General features: G+C 40.8%; 1 protein-coding gene across 1 annotated transcript in view; it reads right to left on the bottom strand.

The window, feature by feature from the left end:
- LOC138143979 (phospholipid-transporting ATPase ABCA3-like) overlaps nucleotides 1–14,520 on the bottom strand; it is a 282,495-nt gene that overhangs the window by 33,337 nt on the left and 234,638 nt on the right. The window contains exons 19-21 of the mRNA XM_069065289.1: nucleotides 10,510–10,783; nucleotides 7,193–7,397; nucleotides 6,340–6,559 (exon numbers count right to left, since the gene is read on the bottom strand). Coding sequence (XP_068921390.1) covers nucleotides 6,340–6,559; nucleotides 7,193–7,397; nucleotides 10,510–10,783 — 699 coding nt within the window. The remainder of the gene's footprint in view (nucleotides 1–6,339; nucleotides 6,560–7,192; nucleotides 7,398–10,509; nucleotides 10,784–14,520) is intronic.

The raw sequence follows: 14,520 nt of genomic DNA, 5'->3' as shown, positions 1-14,520 counted from the left end.
CTTCCCTTCCCTTCCCTTCCCTTCCCTTCCCTTCCCTCCCTTCCTTCTTTCCTTCCTTTATTATGCTTTATTAACTTCTGATTTACATCATTCATTTCCGCCAGATTTTGAGTTACATATTTTCTCCCTGTTTTTTCCCCTACCCACCGCCCCAAAATAGCAGTCCCACAGGATATCCCCTCCTCCAATCTGCTCTCTTCCATATCTTCTCCCATACCCCCTTCGACTTTTCCAGTAGGGCATGGTGGATCTCTATGCCCCAGTGCCTATATATCTTATTTTCCAATTACATATAAAATAGTATTAATAATAGTGTATATATATATTTTAAACATTTGATTTTAAAACTTTGAATTCCAGATTCATTGCCTTTCTCCCTTGTCACCCACCCTTATTGGGAAGATAAGCAGTTCAGTGTACGTTGTACATGTGTAGCTAATGGAAAACATTAACATAGTAGATATGTTGTAAAAGACTGATTATATTTCCCTCCCTTCTATCCCACCTCGCACATGTTCTATTCTCTACTTTGATCCCATCCCTTTTCAAAAGTGGGTGCTTCCAGCTTCCCTTCTCCCCAGCCTTCCCTCCCTTCCATCATCCCCTCTCTCATCCCCTTCCCCCCTACTCTTCTGTAGGGTGAGATTCCCTATTTAGTGTGTATTTCATTCCCTCCTCCAGCCAAATTCAATGAGAATAAGGTTGATGCATTCCCTTTTGCCTTCTGATTCTTCCCCTCCATTGCGACCATTTTCCCTTGCCTCTTCTATATGAGATAGTTTATCCCATTCTGTCTCTCCCCATCTCCTCTCATTATATTCCTCTCTCACATCTTAATTTCACCTTTTAAATATCATCCCCTCCAATTAAACTGGTCCTGTGCCCTCTATCTATATATACCTGTACACATACATATACACATTCATATGCCTATATACCCTCCGATATAGACATATATATATACACATATATATGTATATATATATATATTCTATTCCCTTCAACTATTTTCATACTGAGAAAAGTTGCATCAGTTAGAATTATTGTTTTTCCATGTAGGAATGTTAATAGTTCAACTTTGATAAGTTCCTTATGATTTCTTTTCCCTGTTTACCTTCTCATGCTTCTCTTGCTTCTTGTATCTGAAGGTCAAATTTTCTATTCAACTCTGGTTTTTTCATCAAGAATACTTGAAAGTCCTCTATTCCACTGAATGACCATATTTTCCCCTGAAACAGGATACTCAGTTGTGCTGGGTAGGTGATTCTTAGTTTTAATCCCAGCTCCTTTGACCTCTGAAATATCATATTCCAAGCCCTTCGATCCCTCAGTGTAGAAGCTGCCAGATCCTGAGTTATCCTGATTGTGTTTCCACAATATTCAAATTGTTTCTTCCTGGCTGCTTGTAATATTCTCTCCTTGATCTGGGAATTCCAGAACCTGGCTATAATATTCCTAGGAATTTTATTTTTGGGATCTTTTTCAGGAGGTGATCGGTGGATTTTTCAACCTCTATTTTTGCCTTCTGGTTCTAAAACATCAGGGCAGTTTTCCTTGAGAATTTCTTAGAGGATGACTTCTAGGTTCTTTCTTTGATCATGGCTTTCAGGTAGTCCAATAATTTTTAAATTATCTCTCCTGGATCTATTTTTCAGGTCAATGGTTTTTCCAATGAAATATTTCACACTGCCTTTTATTCTTTCATTTGTTTGGATTTGTTTAACAGCTTCTTGATTTCTCATAAAGTCATTAGTTTCCATTTGCTACAATCTAATTCTGAAGGAATGATGCTCCTCATTGAGCTTTTGAGATTCTTTTTCCAACTGGCAAATTTGGCTTTTTAAGGCATTCTTCTCCTCATTGCCTTTTTGAGCCTTTTTCTGCCATTTGAGTTAGTCTTTTTTTTTAAGGTGTGATTTTCCTCAGTCAGGCTGTTGACTCTCATTTTATAATTTTCTTGCATTGTTCTCATTTCTCTTCCCAATTTTTCCTCTGCTTCTCTTATCTGCTTCTTAAGGTCCTTTATGGCCTGTAACCAGCTCGTATTTTTCTTGGAAGCTTTTGGTACAGGAGTTCTGACTTCACTGTCTTCCTCCTATTCCATGCTTTGCTCCTTTCTGTCCCCAAAATAGGAGTCTAATGTTGGATTGCTTTGCTTGGTTTGCTTCCTTTGCCTGGTCATGTTGCCACTCAAATACTTGACTTTTGGGCTTTTTGCCCCAGTAGGACTCTGCCACCAGACAGGGGAGCTTCGTTCCAAATGCTGGGGTTTTCTCAGCTGCCGGAGGTATTAGTTGGGTGTCCTGTCTGAAGCCTTCACACTCTCTGGCAAGCTGGCCACACACCCCAAGACCTCCACCATAGACTGCAATCCAGATCCAAGCAAGTTAAAGCAAGAGCGATTAACCCTCAGACTGATCACTTGGTCCCCCTACACTCTGCAGGCCAGGAGCTGAAGCTGCCACTTGGTGGTGGCTGCGGGTTTCTTGCCCCAGGGGCAAAGGCCTATGCACTCCCAGCTACTGGTCCCAAAGTCCACACTGCACTGACCTCTCACTTTGTCCTTTGCATCTATGTGTTGATAATTCTGGAAAGGGCCACAGCCGCTGGTGATCTGGAGTCCCTCTAGCCGGAGGCTGGTGAGGCCTGCCCTGGGGCTACCTCGGAGTGGGGCTGGGGTCAGCTCCCAGAGTGCTGCATTGGCTGCTGCTTTTCTGCCGGGCTGTCCTCAGCGGGAGGTTAGCTTCTCTGTGTCATTTTGTGGGTTCTGTAGCTCCAAAGTTTGTTCAGAGTCCCCTTTTACATGGATTGGAGGTGGTGGGAGGCAGAGGTGGTGGGAGCCAGAGCCCTGCGGAGGTCCTGTTTCTACTCTACCATCTTGACTGCACTCCCTCAAATAGTGAGTTCTTATCCCAAAAGCTCTAAATCCTTCATTTCACAAGGGAGGAAACTGAGGCCTGAGAATGAGAATTGGGTTGGTGGGTGGTGTGCTGTCTATATTCTCACATTCTTATCCAATAAGATTTAATTATCCAAATCTAGACCTCGCAACCCTGTAGGTTATTTGCTGACCACATTCTCCCTCTTTGACACAAACCCCATAGATGCCATACTGACAAAAATGCTAACAACATGGTGAAGATGCTTTCACACACCCACAATGCCAGGATCTTTACTAGCCCCTTTTCTTCCACAGAGATTTAAATTCCATGGTAACATCACACTGACAAGCATATCCATGAAGAAACAATGATGACATCCTTTCAACACTCTCTGCATCAATCATGTCAACATCTTGCTCATACTAAACACAACCCATCTCTCAGGGCTCCTTTCAAGTCATCCTTATGTATGGTAGTAGCCAGAGCCTGGGAATGTGACCTCTGACTACGCAAAGAATATAAGCTACATTGAGTAGATGTAAACAGCAAAGGAAGTTCCAACTGTTCCATGGGAGAACTTGCACATGACCCTGGGCCATCCCTGGCACTGTCTTCTTTGTTTTATTTCTATATAATACCTGTCCTGGGGCTGGTGTGGGAATCCACCATGTTACTTTGTCTTGCTGCCACCCAGGATGACAGCGTCTTGTAAGTACCCCAATTAACTCTAATAAATCCAAACTATTAATAAGTAAGATGGCATGGGCCCATCTTTCTTCAGTGACTCAGTATTCTCTTGAAGGGCATGCCACCCTACAAACTGGCATACTTAGGGCAGAATAGATCTGCCTCCTTACACCTTATTTCTGGATAAGGAAGGCATCTTGACTCTACTTGGAAATATTTTCCCTCTCCTTACTGCCTATCAAAATTCTATTCATTTTGTGAGCCCCAGAACAAATCTCAGTGTACTCCCGAGCAGCCCATGTTAACTATCGTTTTCTTCTCTCTTTGGACTCCTATAGTGTTACTGCCTGTACCAATATTCAGCAATTGTATTTTATTATGTACATATCTTTGAGTATTATTGCCTTAGCTAGAGGCTCTAATATAGCGACAGGGTATGGAGGGGAGTACCCTTTAACATTTACTCAATGAACATCCAAAAGGCTTACTATGTTTGTGGCATTGTACTAGATGTGGGGGTGGGGGAGGATTAAAAGAGAAATAAAACATGATCCTTGCCCCTAGCTGAGCAGGAGATTAAGGGATAGGCAGAGTCTAAGGTAACTGAATTTTTTAGCCTGCATAATGGAGAATATGGTAATGATAGAAATAATGAAGCCAGAGAGAGAGAGAGAGGCAGATTTAGAGAGAAGATGATGAATTTTGTTTTGGATGTGTTACAGTAGAGATGATGCAGGATAGTCAGATGGAGATGTCCAGTAGACAGCAGGAAATTAAAGTGTCTTCCTTTCTGAGATTGCCTTCATAAACTTCATAAATGTGTGTTTGTACATAAAAAAATATATATGTATACACATATATAACAAATACACACATGTATGTTATCTTGTTTGGACCTAATTATTTACATGTTGTCTCCCCCAATAATGATGATGATGATGGTGATGGTGATGATAACAATAGTTAGCATTTCTTTAGCAACTAGTACAGGCCAGGCATTGTACTAAGTGTTTTATAAATGTTATTTTACTTTATCCTCACAACACTAGGAGGTAGCTATTATGATCCCCATTTTACAGTTGAGGAAACTGAAGCAAAGAGAAGTAAGATGACTTGCCCAAGGTCACACAGCTAGTAAGTGTCTGAGGTTGAATTTGAACTCAGGGGAGTTTTCCTGAGTCCATTAAAATGTGAATTCCTTAAGAGCAAGTACTGTTTTTTGCTGGTCTGTGAATCCTTCATGCTTGACACATAGAAAACTCTTGTCAAATGCTTGCTGACTAGCTGACAAGTGTGGATCTCAATAAAGAGGTTAATACTAGAAATGCAGATTTGGGTGTCATCAATTGAGAGATGCCAGCTGAAGCTAAGAGATTGAATGAGATCGCTAAAGGGGGAAAGGGAAAGAGCATGCCAGACAGCATTCACTGAAGTCTGGGAATACCATCTTTACTCTCAAGGTAACAGTAGTTATAAACTAAAGAAGGGATAAGGTGGGGGTTTGATATCACATAATCAGATCTTTCACTGGCATGTGAACAACCCCTGTGGCTGAGGTGAAGTATAGTTCTCTCTCTCTCCCCTGGAGGCCTTGAAGGCAGGAATTCCCTCTCCATGTCTTAGGCTCCACACTCGATTATTTTACACTACTTTCCCTATAGGTTTCTTATTGCATCCACATGACTTTTAGCCTCTCTGGCAGCTCTCCATTATTACTTGTATGTATAATTATCTGGTACCTAAGAGTCATCTTGGATTCCTCACTATCTTTCACAAACCACAGCACTATCCCCCCACCCCATCCAGGCTGTTGCCAAGACCTGTCAATTTCTCTGCAGCATCTCTTAAATATACCCCCTTCTTTCCTCGAACACTGCCACCACCCTAGTGCAGGCCCTCATCACTTCATACCTAGACGGTTATAACAGACTGCTAATGGGTCTGCCTGCCTCAAGGCTCTCCCTGCGCCAATCTATTCTCTATCAGCCAGGAAAGTGATTTTCCTAAAGTGCACGTCTGATTATGTTATCCCCCGACTCGATAAACTCCAATGGCCTCCTATCACCTCCAGGATCAAACACGAAATACACTATTTGCCATTCAAAGTCCTTCATAACCCAGCCTCCTCCAAGCTTTCTAGTCTTCTTACACCTTACTCCCTAGCACGTTCTCTTTACTCCAGTGACACTGGCCCCCTGATTGCGCCATGAACCAAAGACTCCACCTTTTGGCTCTGACTGCACTCCATGCCTGGAACACACTCTCTCCTCTTCTCTGCCTCCTGAATTCCCTGGCACTTCCTGATGGAATCTTGTCCATTCCTTCTCAATTCTAATTCTTTCCCTTTGTCAGATTTCCTATTTATCTTGTACATAGCTTGTTTGTAAGTAACTGTTTGCATGTTGTTTCCCCCATTAGATTACAAATTCCTTGAGGGCAGAGCTTGTCTTTTGTCTTTTTTTTTCCATCTCCAGTTCTTTTTACAGTGCCTGACACATAATAAATACTGATTGATTGGTAAGCAGTTTGGGGTTTGAAACAGGAAAACGGCTTTTTATGTTGAATGTCAAAAGAGTCAACTGTCTTCATGTAAGACTCACAGTTCTTGTTCAATTCTTAGTGATATCCCTATGCTTGAGTCCATTCCTACCCATTCACTTACTGGTCCTAATCATCCCATAAACAGGCCTCCCCTCCCCTCCCTCTCTGATTCACCAGAATGGCTCAGTATATGTTGGTGGAATGGGATCCTGGGGATGAGTGTCCTTACCATTTTGCCCTGTAATGCTGATAATGATGAATGGAACAGTGCCTGTGACGATGTTCAGAATTATGAGTTTGGCACACCCCGAAGCAGAACCAGAAAAGATGAAGCTCATCAGGTACATGCAAGGGATGATAGACCAGCCATGCAGCATTAACATCAGTATGGTAGCTTCTGAGCAGCCTTTCTTGATGTAAGCTTTCTCATCTATTGCTTTCATCAAGGACTTGGGAATGGACACAGTTTCAAAGGGAAGAAAAGGAAGAAAAAATTGATAAAATATTAATAAATCAATTCTGAACACCAGAGGGGAATGTACTAATCCCTACTCTAAAAAACAAGTTTTGCAACTTCCTAAAAATTAGTTCAGTTTAGCTCTTGGTAAAAATCTTGGCACTTCATAACAAAGGTGAGAGCTAACCTCACTTCCTCAGCCATCAAGGAGTTCCCAATGGACGGCATTTTCTAATTGTCTTTGCTTTCTTTTTTCTAGTTGGAATAGTTTCCCCTTCTAATTGGTAATATGAGAGTCACAGAAGGGATGCTTTGATCAATGCCGATATTCCCAGTGACATCAAATCTCCAAATCTTTGGGACAAGATTTTAGGGGACAAATATATAGGGAGCTTAGCATATAGAGGTCATAAATGTTTCTGTAAGTCCAAGGGAAAATTAACATTCTTCAACTGAGGACAGGGGATCTAGAAACTTCTAAATTGTGTTTCCCAATTGATAGGAGCCAAAGTAGTCAACCTGACTTTCCTGGTTAGATTGAGGTGCTGGACAGTGTTGTCTAGAAGGGAAGTTTCTATGATATACAAAAGAATGGACCTCAATATGTACATTATCCAACACTTACCAGTAGTAGCAAGCTGTTAAAGAAGATGATGATTAAATCCCACAACAGGAAAGAGAGCCAGTAATGAGCTGGAGATATTCCACTGATAAACTGGGTATGTTTTGACTTTAAGACTCGATCACTGATTGCCAGAATAGCAAATGAACTGACTATGAATGACATTCCCAAAGTCACAGACATGGCAAGTAAATATCCCTTAGGGCCCCTATCAGAGACAGGACATGAGGAAAAAAGAGATCAGTAAAAGATCAGCCATTATCAGTGACTACCTTCAAGAGTTGATACTTCTGGGTACTGAGATTTTGTAAGTGTGGGAGCCCCCTGTATGTTCTTGGTGATTTAATAGGTAAGTCTTAGGGAGTTGCCAAAGGTTCAGACAGTTGAAGTAATATGTCCATGGTCATGAGTCCCATTCCATACTATCTTCTCCAGCAGACTGCCTCCTTTATCATCTCCCCTCTCACTTATTTTCAACCTCTCCCCATCTAATGGTTTCTTCTCTGTCTATAAACATGTCCATGACTTCCCCATCCTCAAAACCCTTCACTTTATCCATCCATTCTATCATTCCAAATGACTTGTTTCTAAACTCCTTGAAAAGGCAGTAGGCAATTGATGCCTCCACTTCCTTTCCTCTCATTCTCTTCTTAATGCTCTAGTCTGGCATCTGACATCATTTAACTGCTCCTCAAAGTTACCAAACTTTGAAGGAGAAAATCTCTCAATTGGAAACTCTACCCATCTTTTCCTCAATCTTAGTCCTTCTTGACCTTTCTGAAATCTTTCATAAAGGGAGGGTGAAGGGAATAAGCATTTATTAAGCACATATTATGTGACAGGCACTGTGCTAAAGGTTTTACAAACACTGTCTCATCTGATCCTTTTACAACCCTTTGAGGTATTATGACCCCCATTTTACAGTTGAGGAAACTGAGGCAAACAGAGTTAAATGACTTGCCCAGGGTCAAACAGCTAGTAATTATCTGAGGCCAGATTTGAATTCAGGTCAACCATCCTCTTCTCCTTGATATTCTTTTCTGTTTAGATTTTTATGACACTGTGTCTTTCTTTGTTCTCCTGGCTGTCTGACTGTTCCTTCTCAGTTTCCTTGGCTGAATCTTCATCCAGGTCACTCCCATTAACTGAGAATGTCCCCCAGGACTCTGTCTTGGGACTTCTCCCCCTATATTATTTCACTTGATTGCTATGTTGCTATATATACTATATTCACTTGATGATCTCATCAGCTCCCATGGGTTCAATTATTATCTTTATGTTGATGCCTCTATCCAACCATAACTTCTTTTTTTTTTTTTTAAGCAATCGGGGTTAAGTAACTTGCTCAAGGTTACATGGCCAGTTATTTCTGGGTGTGGTGCTGAGTATCTGAGCCTGGATTTGATCCAGGTCATCCTGACACTGGAGCTGGTGCTCTTACTCACTGAGCCATCTGGCCGCCCCTAAGCAATTGGGGTTAAGTAACTTGCTCAAGGTTACACGGCCAAGTGTTTCTGGGTGGGTGCTAAGTGTCTGAGCCCGGGATTCGATCTCCAGGTCTTCTCAACACTGGAGCCGGTGCTCTTTACTCGCTGTGCTACCTGGCCGCCCCTCATAACTTCTTTCTTAACCTTCAGATTTGCATCTCCAGCTGCGAATTTGCATCTTGAACTGGATGTCCTGTAGATATCTTAAACTCAACATGCCCCAAACTCAGTGTTGCAATAGATAGTATGCTGGACCTGGAATCAGGAAGATCTGAGTCTAAATCCAGTTTCAGATCCTGGTTGAGCAACTCACTTGCCTTCTATCTGTCTCAATTTTCTTTTCTGTGAAACGGGGATAATAATAGCACCTAATTCAAAGGGTGGATGGGATAGATAAAATAAGGAACATTTGGAAAGTGTTTTGCAAACCTATACTTCTGCCCAAGCCCTTCCTAATTTTCCTATTATTGTTTAAGGCACCACCATCTTCCTAGTCACCCAGGCTTACAAACTAGGTGTCATCCTCCACTCCTCACTCTCTCTTATTCTCATTATCCAATCTGTTGCCAAATCCCATCAATTCTACTTGCATAACATCATTCTGTTATGCCCCCTAACTCCACTTCCTCTCCTTGGATATCATAGTCACTGTGGTGCAGGCCCTCATCACCTCACACCTTGACTATACTGCAGTAGCTTCCGTATATCCTTCACATCAGTTGTCAAAAATTTTTTAAATTTTTATTTATTTTATTTTAAATTTATGGAATAAAACAAGCATTTCCATATGATGCACATGAATCTGCAAAACTATTATACACAACTTACTATTCCTTTTAAATATATAATGAAAGTATTATGTAAATTTCTCTTTTCCTTTTTTTCTTCCCTCCCCCCAGAGATGGCTACCATTAGACACAAATATGTATGTATGTGTATTGTGCATGTATGTATCATTCTATATATTCTTGTATTTATCTGGATGTAGATAGAATCGTCCTTCATATGTCCTTAGTTAATTTGAGTTTGTAATAGTCAAAATGACTTATTTGCCCAAAGTTGTTCTTAACACAATATTGTTGTTACTGTATATCGATTTTCCTAAAATGCAAGTCTGATCACATTCAACAAACTATTCAATAAACTCTAATGGCTCTGTATCACCTCCAGAATCAATATAAAATCTTCTTTTTGGCATTCAAAGCCCTTCATAATCTGCCCCCCCCCGCCCCACCTTTCCAGTTTTTTTTATAACTTACTCCTCTCCATGTACTCTGTGATCCAGTAACTCTGGTCTCCTTGCTATTCCTCACAATCCATCTCTCAACTCTGGGCATTTGCACTCACCGTCCCCCATGCCTGGAATATTTTCCCTCCTCATCTCTGCCTCCTTCTTTCATGTTCCAGGTAAAACCTCAACTTCTACAGGAAGTCCTTCCCAATTCTCTTTAATTCCAGTGCCTTCCTCCTACTGGTTATCTCTAATTTAATTTTCTAGAGCATGTCTGCCCGTTGGTGCTTGCCTGCTGTCTTCCCCCTAGACTGTAAGCTTCTTGGGAGCAGAGACTATCTTTTGCCTTTCTTTGTATCACCAGTGCTTAGCATAGGGCCTGAAACAGAGGAGGCACTTAATAAATGCTTGTTGCCTGACATGAGCTAGTAAGTAGTAGAGGCAAGATCTTAACCCAAGTCTTTCTAACTCCATTTCTATCACTTTATCCACCAATTCAGGTTGATTTCAAGAGTGTTACATCTAAATTGAATAAACAGGTAGAGAAGAAGTGCTACAGAGATATGTTGTTTTCATTTCATAAGAAAGGGAGCTGCACATACTGAAAGAGCTTTTCATAATTCGACTTAAAGACATGTGGCTGCTCAGGCTCATTGGTGATTGTGATGGAAGCCCTGGAGCCAAGAAACAGCTTGTAGAGAATGTTTTCCACCATGGACAAGGCCATGGGGGCAGTGTGGTAAGCCTGGTTATTGAACAGAGTCATGACGACAGTTTGATCCTCCTGGTCTTGAAAGGACATTGCCATGAGAAAGTTTTCATCAAAGGTATCAGATTCCTCTTTTGCCTTCGACATCAGGAAATCTTCTATAGGCTCTAGGAATGGGAAGCAACATTAGAATGTCAGTCAACTGGTCTTGACTGAACGCCTTCTATGTCCCTAGCACTACACCAAACCTCATGGAGCAAGGACAATATAAACAAAATCAAACACACAAATCATAGAATCATAGACTGCCAGACAGGGAATATAACATTGAGTCTCAGAAAGAGAATATAAATTCTCCAAGGTCACACAATTACCATCTGTTTAGTCTTCAGACATCTTCTGGGGACATAAATTACAGAATGTCAGGAGGGCTGACATTAGGAATAATGATACTCAGCAAAAATAGAGGGGTGGGGGAACCCTTGGGCCAAAAAGATGCACTCTGGAAACAAGACTCTGAAAGCAGAGATGCTGCCCCATGTCGGGGGACACTGAGACACCAGGTCTCATCTCTGTGAGTGGGAGAAATGTCAAAGGCATCTAGCATGAAAGAAATGGCACAGAAATCTAGGACCCTCCTGGGTGGGTAGAGTCATTCTAGGAAAGGGAATGATCCATCTCTGGGGGAGTTTGGTCTGCAGATCTATGGCAGTTGATGACTGACCCTCTAATCTCCAAATGTAGAAAGGGTTGAGGGATGCAGGTGGCATTAGGTATGGGAAGAGAGGGGACACCACAGCTACTGAATCATGAGGATGTTGGCCCTGGAGCTATGTAAAGCAATGAGCAAACAACAAGGTACAGGAATATCAGGAGGAAGACCACCGTAAGGGGGAAGGATGGCCCCTAAATGGTGGCATCAAATGGTAGGGTCCTAATCACTTTGCCCTACTTATGATTATGAATGCAAGACTTGGAAGGAGACCTAGAGAAAACCTAACCTAATCCTATCATATTACACAATGAGGAAACTGAAGTCTAGTCAGGAAAAGTGTTTGCTCAAGGTCACATAGCAAGTTAGAGGCAAAGTCAGAATAATATTTTTCTGACTCTCAGTCTAGTGTTCTTTCCACCATGCTCTGGGACTTAGAATCTCAAACAATATAGAAAAAGCATGTGAATTAGCATAGTGTGTGGATCACTAACTTAGGGTATCTATCAGTAACCAGTGGCATGATAACTTATAGATGTATGAAAGAATTTTGGATAGCACACTACCCTTTCTGTCACTTAAATCTTAAGATAAATTTATAAAGTAGATGAAGTCTGTGCTTAAGTCTAATTACTTATTTTTGGTTTTACAACCTTTTTTCTCTATATATTACTTATATTTTGATAAAGGAAAAAAACCATTTTAACAATAACAACTTATTCCCCCATATACCTTTCTGATCTCTTCTCTCAACCTAATCTCTAGTTGTGTACTTGTAAAGTTTTGCTCTGTATGTGTGTGTGTGTGTGTTTGTGTTTTAAATAACAGGTCTCCACATCGTGCCCTGGGTAGAAATCTAGGCTACTCATGGGTGTGATCCCACTACTGACTGATCAGTACAGGAGCTCTGACTTATTCTGTTTCCAACCTGGGCCATTTCATTCCTCCTTAGGCAACTCGTTCCTCCTTCCCCCATCCTACTTAACCTTCCAGATCCCGGGGGCTTACCATATTCATGCTGAACTTAGTGTGGACATCCAATAAACATAACCCACTATAGCTCAGAACCCTTGCGCTAAAGAGATCCACTATCCTCGGCCTCCCTGGTTGTTGGGATTACAAGAATGTGCCACCATACCTGGATTGTTTTTTTCAAAGGCTTCTAAAAATTGACACTCATTAAGTGGTGTGGGGTATTAAATTCTCTATATTTTTTAGTTAGCTATGCAATTATAATAATCTGCTCCACTGTAGAAAATCACCTTCAAAAAGCCTGCCTGGAGGCAAAGCCAAGATAGAGGAGGAGAGGGAGCATTCCAGTCAAACTCTCCCAATACTCCCTTCCAAACAACTTTAAAATAATGTGTCAAATTGAATTCTTGAGCAACGTAGCCAGCAAAAGGTTGGGGTGAGACATTTTTCTAGTGCAAAACAACTTAAGAAGTTGGTAAGAGAGATTTGGGTGGGGGCTGGCCTGGAGGACATACAACAGCAACACCAGCTGTGGGCCTTGGAGGCTACAGCAGTGGCAGCAGTTTCGAAAGCTCTCATCACCCACAGGAGGCACGGGGGTTACGGATTACAGGGGATGACTGGGCACAGGCCTAGGTACGCTTAGCAACTCCATTTTCCATACTGAGTTCTGGGTCACAGTTCCAAGGCACAGAGGAGAACTAATGCTTGTGGTAGCAAGGTAGCAGGAGCCCTTAATGGGTAAGGACCAGAATACAGAATATGAGAGAAATGACCGCAACTCTCTTAGGATCACACCACCATGGAAGCACAGAAAACTTAAGAGACCTTAAGAACTAGCTATAAAAACATCAGGGTAAAAAAAAAGCCTGAAGCTTGGGACAGTGACACCATCTCAACTCTAACATAAAATTCAAAGTCAAGAAATGGGCTAGATAAATGAGCCAACAACAACAAAAAAAAGAACCTTTCCATAAAAAGCTACTATAGTGACAGAAAAGCTCGACACAAACTCAGAAGCAGACAAGGACATGAAAATATCTACAAGCAAAGCCTCACATAAAAATAAAGATCTGACACAAGCCCAATAAGAATTCCTAGAAGAGATTAAAAAAAGAGCAAAAATGATTTTTAAAATCAAATAACAGCAATAGGAAAATTGGGAAAAGAAATGAGAGCAATGCATGAAAATTATGAAAAGAGAATTAAATTTGGTAAAAGAGACACCAAAAAAGTGAAGAAAGTAACTCCTTAAAAATCAGAATTGGCCAAATGGAAAAAAAGTCACAAAACCTCATTAAAGAAAATAATTCCTTAAAAATTAAAATTGGTCCATTCCTATTAAAAACACTAGAAAGCATAGGAATAAATGGGGCTTTCCTTAAAATCATAAGTAGTATCTAACTAAAACTATCAGCAAATATCTGTAAAGCCAGAAGCCTTCTTAATAAGATCGAAGTGAAGCAAAGATGTTTATTATCACCATTATTATTCAATATTGTACTAGAAATGCAAGCTATGGCAATATGACAAGAAAAAGAAATTGAAGGAATTAGAATAGGCAATGAGGAAACAAACTACCACTTTTTGAAGATGACATGATGGTATACTTAGAGAATCCCAGAGACTTAACTAAAAACTAGTTGAAACAATTAACAATGTTAGCAAAAGATGGCCATTATAAAATAAGCCCACATAAATCATTAGCATTTTTGTATATGCTCAATAAAGCCCAGCAGGAAGAGATAGAAAGAGAAATTCCATTTAAAATAACTGGCGACAGTAGTACAAAATACTTGGGAGTCTATGTCAAGACAAACCCAGGAACTACCAAAAATTATTTTGCAGAATTAGAAAAAAATCGTAACAAAATTCATCTGGGAGAGCAAAAGATCAAGAGTATCAAGGGAATCAACAGAAAAAAAAGTGAAGGAAGGTGGTCTAGCAGTGCCACATCTCAAATTGTATTACAAAGCAATATTTGTCAAAATAGTCTGGTACTGTCTAAGAAATAGAGTGGGGGATCAATGGAAAAGATTAGGTACACAATATACAGAAATAAATGACTGTAGAAATCTTGTGTTTGGTAAACCCAAAGAGTCAAGCTTTTGGAATTCACTATGTGACAAAACCTGCTGGGAAGACTGGAAAGCAGTCTGGTAGAAACTAGGCATAGACCAATATCTCACACTGTAATAAGGTCAAAATGGGTACATGATT

Source organism: Petaurus breviceps, unplaced genomic scaffold, assembly GCF_028583685.1.
Source record: "Petaurus breviceps papuanus isolate PSGF00001 unplaced genomic scaffold, PetGlider_PUasm1.0 138, whole genome shotgun sequence".
In the NCBI taxonomy this organism is placed as follows: Eukaryota; Metazoa; Chordata; class Mammalia; order Diprotodontia; family Petauridae; genus Petaurus; species Petaurus breviceps.
The sequence above is the reverse complement of the archived record's forward strand: the minus strand, read 5'-3'. Positions and strand labels throughout refer to the sequence as shown.